A 12,234-nucleotide genomic window follows, 5' to 3' on the forward strand; every position below is an offset into this window, starting at 1 on the left:
TTTCTGTAGTGAAGATACCTATTTTCAAGTTAAGGAAAAATGAGTATAAGAAAATGGAAAAGAGTAAGATTGCTAAATGTTCCAATATTGCTTGAGTGGTTTTGTTGTACTTGATTTTCAGATACGCTTAAAATAATCTCCTCAGTTTTACTAATATTACTTATATACTCAGTCTTGACCTTGGCAGTATCAATAACTAGAATGGAGGTGTATTCTCCCTTTTAACTTAAAATAAATGATCCTGAGCCCTTCGCATCTTGTAGTCTGTTAGTGATGCTGTATAGAGTTGTAAATATAGAGTTCATTTCCAGATTCAGGGATGTGGGTGTCAACTGACAAAGAATGCTAGCATCTGTTATCTTTAGAAGAGTCTTGATAATTCCTACAAGTGTACTAGAAATCCTATTTGTTTTGATTGAGTAGTGGAAAAAATTGAGGAGGGAATTTTATTTCCTTAAACTTGATATATAACACTTAGAGGCAAATGAAAACTAAACTAGATATGGCCAAGAGAACATAAAAATAAGTAAAAAAGACAGACCCCGTAACAGCTTCTTGAGATATTTCAGTGCAACAACTAATATTTTAGCATGGGATAAAAATGCTGTCTGAGTTAATGACTATGGAAGACTGGCAAAATGAAGCTTAGAGTGAGACACTACAGGCCCTACATAGGACAATAAATACTGGCAAGGGATTAGAGTATTTTCTGTTGAAACAAGAGTTTCCAACACAAATTAGAAATGGCACATGAGTGTTTTAAACCCAAAACAATCAAGCAAAACCAAAGCAAATTAAGTACTAATTCATCAACTATCAGTCAATAGAGACTGTTTTCATGAAATGTCTTCTTCGTGGATCCCTTTCTGGAAGAATCTGTGCATCAGAACAAGTAAATTATTGTTTAAAAATAAAAATAATGCATGTAGTAAGAGATTTATTCAGGAACTCTCCTGCTATGGCTGAATCCAGCAGGCTTTCAAAGGGAAAAAATAGTTTTGTGTAGTCTTTGGTCCAAAAGTGACACTAGAGAACTAAGACTGTTTGAGTCTTTACTGCTGCATTTTGATTCTGCTAGTGTTATTTAATAAGCACCACTGAATATTAGGTAATCTGAGGCATTTACAATTGAGTTGATATTCTGACATGTAATGACAGAAACAAAGTTTTCATATTTGTTTCAAACGTACATGGCTAATCACAGTGTCTTTCTGACAAAAAATATTTTCCTGCTTTTGTTCCTGCCATGATTTGGTACCTGTCCACTGCATGGTGTTATTCCATTTGCTACACTCAGTCCTGAAATTTTGTAAGACTTATTTTACTTTTTAAGATATACTGCCCTGAAAACAAAGCCTGAGAAGGCAAGAAAATTAGAATCATATTTGCTAGAAAGTAATTTTCTACTGATAGTTAATGTTGTTTAAGGTGAAAATTACTGGGTTTGGATATTTACCAGCATATGATGACCTAAGTGAAAGAAAGGGTAATTGGATGTATGTGTTGACTGCTTACTGCTCAAAATACTAAAACTGCAATATTAAAAATGAACTGATTTATTTTCTTATAGATAAGTTGCAATAATTGATGATTTTATCTAGCCTAATGCAGAACATTCAATTCCATATGCTTCTCCAAAATAGGGTGCATATTTTTTTTAATAATAAATGATTGATGCATAGTTTGTAAATGAGGTGTGTTACCAGTAAAATAGCTAATGGTTTTCAGCATAATGATTTATGTACCATGTAATCCATGATGACAGATGGTCTTAAATATAACTATAAATAAAACAGTAGGTGTTTACTGTGGGAGTGCCAGTGTTCTAGGAAGGTGTGGTGATTTTGCCAGTCTCCTGCATTTGATTTGCAAAGTTCTACTCCTTAAAGTGGATTTTCTCTCTTTTACAAAGGAAAGCATCAGATTATTTTAGCTTTATCACATCAGAGTTCACCAGTTCCCCAAACTCTAAAAGAAATTTTAGAAGTTTGATCATTTAAAACAAAAGAGTCTGAAGAAATGGTATTATGAAATGGGAGTTGAGCTGCTGTCTTCAGAATGATTTTTTTTTGTTAGGCTGCTTTGGTGTCATGTCAGAATAATAAAATCTTTATATAGGTGGTGTCACAAGTCTACAGGTAGGGTAGATATTTTTGCACCCCAGAATAGCAGTAGTTGTTTTTTTTCTGTCACTTAAGTGTGTTATTTGTGGTTGCAGCTTTCTGGAGTGCTAGTGTTCAGGTGTTCAGAAAATATATTCTGCTAGAGTGTAGTGCTGGACAGTCCCAAAGCAGCTGTTGACATTTCATATTCATCAGCCATAGCAGAAATGAAAAATGAGATTATGGCAGCATACTTTTCCTTTCAGTACTCAAGGGACATTGGGCTAGACTGCATGACCCAACACGAGTGTCACACAGGGTCTGACTTTTCAGGAGCTGTACCCAGCACTTCTCAAGGCCTGACCCACATAAATTGATATGCAAATAGGAACTCAGATATTTTGGAAAAATCTCTGTGTGGAGGTAAAATTGCATTTGGATCTGTGCTGGTTTAAAGGCAAACCAGCAGGGAAAATGAACCCACCATGAGAGAGAGATTATAAGTCAGAGCTAAAATTTAATAATAATATTACAATAAATATGCTGACACAAAAGGGAAATTGCTTTCAACTCACAAAAACCCAGCAGTATAGCCCAGTGTCCTGGGGCACAAACCCAAGGGGGTTTGTTAGCCCTTGTGCTGAGACCCCTGTGGTTCCCCCAAGTCCAGAGCAAAAGGAAAAACCTGTTGGTGCAGGCGAGGGCTGTGGTCTGGGCAAGAGTGGTAATCTCCTCCTGTCAAGGTCCTGTTGCTCCTCTGGATCTGACGAGAAGTTCCTGAGGTCTTCTTACCCACCACTTATGTACCCTCAGGGAGCACCCAGTCCCTCAACCCTGGGCAGGGACTCACACAATGGGTGATTAACTCTGGGAGCCAGGGGGTATTGAACTGTTGATGGCCCTTTAGCAGCTCCGCCCCCTCAGGCTGAGTGTGAAGCTGATAATGACTCCCTGGGCAGCTGCTGCTAATGGTCCGTTGTCCTTGGGGAATGGATAGAGGGGGTAGAATACACAGCTTTGATCACCCACACACAGGGTTAGCTGGTCCCGCCTGCTGAACTAGGACAGGATCCATGGCTCTAAGCTGTAGCCCACAAAGCCATTGTTAAGGCTTTTGTGATTTCTTAATTTGTAGTGGGTGCTTGCTGCTGAGCAGGTGAAAGCCTTGTGGGGTGTGATTATGCATGGGAAAGATTATTAGAGGAATGAAGTGTAGTCCTCTGTCACCCACATCAGCGTTGCCTCAGGTGGTATTGCAAACATGTCACACTCACCAGATTTCTGCTGGATCTAGTAATGCAGATTAAGGGACTATTGCAAGATCTTCTGTACTTTCACTCGGTACATGAAATGGCATTTGTATGGACTACTGGCTGGACTTCCTTATCACTGAAGTTTTTCAGTTATGTGCTAGGGTCTCAGAGTTTCTCTTTTAGGATGGATGATACCTATCAACAAGTGTATGTTTGAACATCTGAAGTTTTGAAGTGTACATGTACAGTCTAGTCATCCCTTCATCTATGGGTATTTTAATCTTGCTGTACTTTTTGTACAAGATTGAAATATAGAGGTGCAAGTTTGGAAATTCTCTGACCAGAGCAACAGGGAGAAGACCTCCTAAGACCACATGCTTCTCTTTTCTAGTTAAAGGAATGTAATGAAACCAGGAGTCTGTTTCAGTGTGCTTTGGTCATTAATAGACAATATAATCCATAGCAGTTTGGAGTGTTTTGTTTCACTGTGATTGTTCCAAATTCTTTGGTTCATTGATTGCAGAGAATTGGTAGCTATGATATCATTTTTGTATTGAGCTTAGGCCAGTGAGGCACAGTACAGCTGCAGGGCTCAGTTCTGTGTGTTCATATAGTTCCTAACTTTTTTATTTGGTTTGAAAGCAGTGCTTTAGTGTCTTTACATTAAAAAAATATGAGTAGATACAAGAGTCACTGAACATTTGGATATTTAGACATTTGGTTTATATATTACTACTGCTTGTTTAATTTTATATTCGTTACTGGTGCAGACCCTGACAACAAAGGCGTTGCTTCAGAATGTCAGTGAAGTCCTTACTTCTCTTATTTTGAAAGCACTGTTCTGTAGCTCAAAGTCAATGAGAAGGTGTTGTGTACCAGGCATATTTAACCTGTAAGGGCCTCCAGTCTTCATGGGCTTTGTCTTTAATTTTTGAATTTTGTGTTTTGTTTCTTTCGCATTTTTCAGAACGTCCTCTGCATTATACAGAGAATGTACTAGAACAAGTTCTTCACTGGAGTTCACTAGCAGAGCCTGGCACTGCATATCTAATAATAAAGAGATTTCTAACTGCAGACATGATGAACCTCTACAGTGGTACGTAGTTTTTTTTAAACTTAGTTTTTTCACATGGAGACATGAGGAAGCAATTGTTTTATAGCTGTTTCATTGGAGCAAAGTTTGTCAGAACATTTAAATTACTGCTACTTCATAAAATTTACAGATTAACTGAGGGTTGTGCTGACTTCCTCCTAAAACATATAAATTATGGATGGTTTTGTTTCTAGAAACAATAAGCTCTCCTTCTGGAAGTTAAAAGCGTACAGAAATTCTGGAATCAGTTCACAGTTTGTGAACTTCTGCTCTAAACTATGCTATAGAAACTCTTTTTGGACTATATATACATATATCTTGTATGTAAAAATTGCATTATAGCTAAACCATTTGATTTATATATAGTTATATAATTACATTACATTATTAACGTTTCGATTATCTAATTTTGATTATCTAATTTCGATTACCTAATTTTCATTACCTTATTTTCATTACCTAATTTGATGCCTCCAAACTAGAAAGTTAATTTCACAGAATCACAGAGTATTCTGAGTTGGAAAATCCACAAGGATCCTCAAAGTCTAACTCTGACCCTGCACAAGACAGCCCCAGGAATCACACCATGTGCCCGAGAGCATTATTCAAACACTTCTTGAACTCTGTCAGACTTGGTGCTGTGACCACTTCCCTGGGGAGCCTGTTCCAGTGTCCAGCCACTCCCTGAGTGAAGAACCTTTTTCTAATATCCAACATAAACCTACCCTGACACAGCTTATGGCCATTCACTTGGGTTCTGTCACTGGTCATTACAGAGAAGAGATCAGTGCCTGTTGTTCCTCTTCCTCTTGCAAGGAGTTGTAGACTGCAATGAGGTCTCCCCTCAGTCTCCTCTTCTCCAGGCTGAATAGACCAAGTGACCTCAGCTGCTCCTCATATGGATTCCCCTCAAGGTCTTTCACCATCTTCATTGCCCTCATTTGGACACTCTCTAATAGCTGAATATCTTTCTTATATTGTGACACCCAAAACTGCACACAATATTCAAGGTGAGGCTACCCCAGTGCAGAGCAGAGCAGGACAATCCCTTCCCTCGACCACCTAGCAATGCTTTGCCTGATGCCCCCAGGACATGGTTGGCCCTCCTGGCTGCCAGGGCACTGCTGACTTGTATTCAACTTGCCATCGACCAGAACCCCCAGGTCCCTTTCCTTGGCACTGCTTTCCAGCATCACATTCCTCAGTCTCTGCATACATCTAAGGTTTCCCTGTCCCAGGTGACATACTCTATGTATGACATAATCAACTGAATGGCTTGGAGAGTATGTGGCCTTTAAAAAGAATCTTGCACTTGAAAGGAAATGTATGTCTAATATATATTGTGGAAAAACATGATTTACTAGCTTCCCCAGTCTTATTTTTTTCCACATAGTATTTACATCTAAATCTCCTCTGAAATATGTAGTGTCTGCTTTGAGGAAAGTGGAAGTTTAGTTGTCTGAAAATTGCTATCCTGTTTTCAAGCAGTTGAAATTCTTTGTGCTATCACTAAAATGTGTGATGGTGACATGATGCCTGGTTTAATATCCAGGTTATTTTATCTGATGGCTTATTCAAATATGTAATTTTTTTCCTCTCCTACTCATACACAAATATAATAATCTTTCCATCTATGTATCTCTTGTTCTGATTTCAAGAAGTAAAAGTTATATGATTATGCTTATTCTTCTGAAAGTAATAGCCTTCTCTCATCATGCTTTATTTCTATAAAAGCCTATTTCACAAATATAAACAAACAAATGCACTATTCATGACTTTTTTTGTTCTACTTTCACTGTCTAAACATGTAGTAGCAGATCATGAATGGAGAGAAATGGCCTAGTTCATTAGAAGCTTGATATATGAACTGCCATCACCTCAGTATGTGTTGAGATATACTCAGAAAAGGGTTCATAGGAACTGTGTGAGTCACTGCTCTGATAAACACACAGGGTTTAGACTAGGGTCAATTTACAAAACATAGTACTACATAAAGGAAAGATCTGCTGTTTGCACTCCTTCCTGTCTCCTAAATTTTGCTTCCATTTGTTATCCCAACCTATCACAGTAATTGTTTGCATCAGTTCAATTCAGTTTGATCTTAGTCTAGACACATTGTCTTTTGACTGTTTACATTTATTGATTCTTCTACTCTTTGTTTTAAAATAATTAAAACCTTATTAAATGTTATATTGATTTTATTTGTGGTTTGAAAAGGAAAGTCTCTGCTATATTACAGATTTTTAATGTTGATACCTGCTAACTCCACATGGTAGAATAATCTTGTATGTTACAAAATATTTTCTTGAGAGTGGAATTGCCTTTTTAGGGAACTTTTACAAGTTGCTTAATTTCTGAAACATTACTTTTTTCTAACTGGGTCTTGTTATAATAATGTTACAAATAAACTCAGTTCTGTGTAGAGTTTTTGGGTACACATTTATCTTGTAAAGTTACTCTGAAAAATTAACAATACTTAGACGCAAGTTCACTAGCTTCAGCAAAACAGCATATATATGCTGTGCAGGCAAGATGAAGAGAAAGTATGCACCATTCATCCATTTTTTATTTGTACGGATCAATGTGTTTATTGTTTCTATTTCCAATTTTGCATATATACGCACTGATAATACAAGAAAGCAGCTATTTCAGGACAAAAATGTAAGGGCTTTTTCGAGATAAATGTTACACTTCCATCACTAGATAGTGTCAGAGTGAGAAAATATACAGAATGAGATCACCAGGAAAGGGATGTTCCCAGTGTTGAGAGTAGGAGGTGCTTACAGTTGTACTGGGGCTCTTCATTTCAGACTGTACAAGAAGTAACTGCTGGCTTGAAGGAAGAATGGGGGACCTTAATCTTTTCTGTCTTTTACATTCTGTATGTGGATAATTCCTCTTCACTGAGTAATAGTGCTGAGGCCACATGTCCACCCACTACTATCTGAAGTATGTTTTTTTAACAGTGGATTCAGTGCATGCAAAATGGACGACTGGATGGATGGATGGATAGATGGATGTCCTCTTCTTTTGAAGTAAAATTAATAGGGCTGTGATCATATTATGTTTATAATTAATTTCATGAATTTCCCTTTGATACCTGATTTATCTTATAATCTTACAGACTAAATTATGATAGTCTTGATCTTTCTTTTCTGTTAATGTTACCTCAGAGCTTTGTGTCATCAGCACTTTTCTCCTTTTTCTTCCAGAGCCTTGAATGGTGTTTGAAATAATGTTAGTTCAATAGTAAGCCTAAAGGAACAACTCTATTAGCCTCATTTCATCTTGGCAACTTATCATTGTCTTCCCTGTCAGTGTAACATTCCCCATGTTCCTTATACATTGTACATTCTCCTTTTTCATAATTTTTATACGTATTCTCATCTCATCCATTTTAAACTAATATCTCCTGTTGTGCAATGTCAAACATTGTATTGAGGTCTAGATGTCTATTTTCTCTTGACTAGAAATCAATTTTCCTTTTCTAGGAAAAAAGTGTTAGTTTATTTGTATTGATATATTTCAATAAATTTGTGGTGAGTTTTCCACTTTCTTCTAGATCTTTAGTTTCTCTTTCCTGACAATGTATTGTTGAAGGAACACTCCTTCAAGTGCTGTTCAGAAGGGCAAGGTATACATTATATTTTGGAAAAAGAGATCCTCAGTACAGCTTAATTCTGTTTCAAGGCCCTTTTTCTTCTCCTTGCCTGAAAATTTCTCACATTAAAGTTTTATTTGTTAGAAAAATATGAGACAATAGGGTCACTATAAAGAAGGTCTTTGAAATTTTACCAATAGAGAATTGTATAATTTGAGTGGGAAGTATTGATTTATGAGAACAAGGGCTATTATTCAGACATATTCTTTGAAATGCAAGCTTCTAAACCGTAGATGGATCAATCCTGGATAGATTAAGTGCATCTAGTTTCCAGCAGTTGCAAAGTTCTAGCAAGTTTAGCATGTTTCATAAAGTTTGTATCTGAAAAATACATTCTGATTAGGTTACATCCTGATTATTTTAGATTTACTTTATAAATAACTGGCGTCTAGACAGTATAGAATATCATCAGTTTGGACAATTATTTATCCTTCTTCAGGCTTTTCTAAGATCTTTGTAAGTATCAAATGTTTGATAGATTTGCTATGTAGGAGTGCTGTGAAGTTTAAAATGAGTTTTTGTCATGTTGAGAGCTGTGTTCAGAAATTTAAAATCTTCCAATTTGGTACAGCCATGAAAGTATCCCGCTACTCTTATTAAGTACCCTGCTACTCTCATCTGGTATGGTTTTAAAAAAAACCAAAACAAAACAGAAAAATCTTGCGATTTGGTGGGTAAGGATTCATATTCTATACTGAACATGAAATAAATATTGGCAAAAAGAGAAATACAATAGTGCTTTTTTTAACTGTGTGTGTGTATTTGCACTTATAAATGAGGAAACCGAAGTAACTTCTGATTTTAATTGTTGAAATGTATTGATTCTGACTTTAGATTTGATCTTAAGTTCAATGAAAATACTTGCAAATTTTCTTTTGAGATATTTCGTTTCATGGCAAGCATGCTAATGAGAATGTAGTTGATTTTATTTGATGAAGTCATAGAAGTTTACTGCCTTTTTAAGTTCCATTATATATTTAAAAATTTTTCATAATGCCAGATGTTCCTAAGATATAAAGCAAGAGTAAAATCAGAGTCACAACTTATAACTGTCTTTTTTTTTTCCAAACAATTAGGGGTATTAGGAGGAATATTTCAATTCTCTTTTTAAAAAGCTGGTTTTTAGGCAGTATGAAAGATGAGATTGAGAAAAACTTTTCAAGGTAGTCTCAAAGTCTCTCTCTCTGCACTGTAAAAATGATAGTAGAGTCTGACTGTGAGTTTTGAACTATAACTAGCTTTTTAGATACACATTAAAGTGTATTGCATAATTGGATGTTTGAGACTGAGTATCACTCTTGTACTTTTTGTGCATGCACAACCGTACGCCTAATGCATTGCTGTGTTTTCACTATTAAAATCTTGTGACTTCTTCAATAAACATACGTAGTATAACTGTCAACAAGTTCTTTAAAAGAAGAACAAAAATATAAATAATGAAATACAGGTAGCTGCAAGCAGTGACATGCAATGGTACAGCTTCCACTGTTACAACATTTTCTAACAAAATGCCTTTTTTTTTCTTGGTAGAGAAAAATGAGAAAGGCAGCGTGAAAGCAGGCAATCTGAAGTTCAAAGAAGAACCATCAAAACTGCTGTCTGGAAACAAATTTCAAGACCGCTATTTTGTATTACGGGAAGGAAATTTACTTCTTTATAAGGATATGAAGGTATAGCAGACAAACTCTGTAGTACTCACTTAAGCTTTCTTTTTCATATGATCAACATTTCTCATGTTACATGCCAACTTCTTGCGTCTGGGGTTGAAGGTTAAGATTTTTGTCTTGCTCTTTCACAGGTGCATTAGTAAAATGAGTTTGTGAGTTTGTCATTTTGCTGTTGTAGTTATGTGTTACTATAAGCTTTAAAAACTAAAAGCAATGTTTAGGAATACCTGTAGCTTGTGCTGTCACTAAGTGTTTTGAAAACCTACTGGAGAGAGCAGTAGTAGAAGTAATATGGAACCTAAGCGAGTTGCATGCCATTTTTTTTCTTGGTATTTCACATAAAGCCTTTAAAAATTACAAGCAACAGGGTTCTTATACCTACAGGTCTCGTGATAGAAGAAATTACAGGAAACAGAGACTCTCAATACACTAGCAAAATCTTTCCCTGCTTCCCAAAAATAATTTTCAGATATATTCTCAGTCCTCTAAAACCTAGAATTGATAATTAGATATACCTCAAAATTCTGCAGAAGCAAACTTTGTCTTACTTAATAGCATTGTGGATTTACTTTTTAAAATTTTAAGGGAGTTTTCATAAAAGAATTCTTTTGGTTCTGGTATTAAAGTAAATTATATTTATTGTGAACTCAATTTTCATTTTATTTTTGATAATTTCTGGTTTTGTTTTTTGGTTGTTTTTTTGGGGGTTTTTTGGGGTTTTTTTTGGTTTGTTTTTTTAAACTCTTAAAAGTCTCAAGTGCTTTTATTTTTGCTGACTGGTGTTTTTTCCATTCAGCAAATATGCATGCATACTTACTTGCTGACCTTCATAAAGTACTTTTCTTCAGACTTATCCTTTGCTATGATAAGCTAATGCCCTGTGTCTTGTAATGCTGTGGATACAATCTTAATTAGAATGACCCCAGAATGTCAAAAAATTTATCTCACAATTTAGTGCTAAAATTCAAATTGGCACATATGTGAGAGTAAATTAATATGCCCATAACATCTTAATTAGTATCCTGGAAAGAGTTTATGATAGGATTATTGTACTCCTTTATAATCTCCTTTTTTAAGCCATTCTGGTTTATAAAACATTGAATTCCCCAACTCAGGTGGAGTTTTGAACAGTGTTACTTATAAATGGCTTTATATTTGTTTTTTAAAAAAAGCAAATGGAAATACCATTCTAATCAAATAGTATATATCAGCATGTTTTATTTTCTTTTGAGAGATATTCATCTATGACTAATAATCTTGGTTTAATTTTATTCATATTTAGAAATGAATAGTAGGAAAGCTCAACATTGCAGGTGGAAAATTGTATTTTATAGGACTGGGTGTACTAACTAATTTATAAATTCTCATTAACAGCAAATTAAGTTTGTATATGCAGGTGGAGATACATTCTGTTAAGTGTTTCTCTTATTCAAGAGCAATTATCAAAAAAGTGAAAAGTTTCCATGAACACTGTGTTAAACTACTATATTGTGCTGATTGACTGAATTAATTTACACTTCTAACGTTCTGTTATTAAGACAAACAACTGGCTTCATAAGGTATGTTTTCAGAGAAGTACTCAGTTTACTTAAATAGTGTGTTTTGCAGGACTGTTTTTTCATTATTGGCAGCACTCTTCTTTGAGTGGGAAGTTATACAATACCAACCATAATACTATTGTGTGGTTTTTTGTTTTGTTTTGTTTTCTTAAGTGTTTATGCCATCTCAGATTTGTCTCTATTTCCCTGCACTGGAGTGGTAGAGATTGAAAGTTGCAGAGGGAGAAATTGAGAATCCAGGGACAGTAAATACGATGAAGTAGATTTTTGTATAAGATTTGTTAAGTTGCTTGATGGTTTTTTTCCTGAATTGAAAGCTAAAACACTTGACTGAAAGTACTAAAGGGATGTTATTGTGTTGTGTTAGATGTTAGTTGTGCTTTGTAGTAGAATAGTGTGCCTGAGAACTTTATTGTTTGCTTTCAGCACTTCATCTTCCAGCCATGTTCAGTTCTCATACCCAGTGCGGGTACATGTCTGTTGTATGTTGGCTAAACATTGTTCAAAAAGGAACAAGGAAGGAAGGAACCTCAGAAAATCTCTAGTCCACCTCCCCATGCACAGCAGGGATAGTAACTGAGGTCAGAACATGGGGTGGATTCAGTTAAGTCTTGAAAAACTCTGAGAATGAAGATCAAGTGTGAGGTGCTGCACCTGCATTGGGGCAACCCCTGGTATCAATATAGGCTGGGGGGATGAGCATATCATGCACTGCCAGGACAAACCCTGCCAAGAAGGACTTGAGGGTGTTGGTGGATGAAAGGCTGGACATGAGCAGAAATGTGCACTTGCAGCTCAGAAAACCAGTCGTTTCCTGGACTGCATCAAAAGCATTGTGGCCAGGAGGTTGAGGGACGTGATTCTGACTCCCTACTCCACTCTTCCCTGGTGAGACCCCA

The 12,234-nt window shown here is 36.0% G+C and overlaps 1 protein-coding gene across 2 annotated transcripts in view; it reads left to right on the forward strand.

The window, feature by feature from the left end:
• The window catches only part of ARAP2 (ArfGAP with RhoGAP domain, ankyrin repeat and PH domain 2), a 125,935-nt gene that overhangs the window by 98,043 nt on the left and 15,658 nt on the right, over window positions 1-12,234 (forward strand). For both annotated transcript variants that reach the window (XM_071556662.1, XM_071556663.1), the window contains exons 27-28: window positions 4,323-4,451; window positions 9,640-9,779. In XM_071556662.1, coding sequence (XP_071412763.1) covers window positions 4,323-4,451; window positions 9,640-9,779 — 269 coding nt within the window. The remainder of the gene's footprint in view (window positions 1-4,322; window positions 4,452-9,639; window positions 9,780-12,234) is intronic.

This window comes from Pithys albifrons, chromosome 5, assembly GCF_047495875.1.
Source record: "Pithys albifrons albifrons isolate INPA30051 chromosome 5, PitAlb_v1, whole genome shotgun sequence".
Classification (NCBI taxonomy): domain Eukaryota; kingdom Metazoa; phylum Chordata; class Aves; order Passeriformes; family Thamnophilidae; genus Pithys; species Pithys albifrons.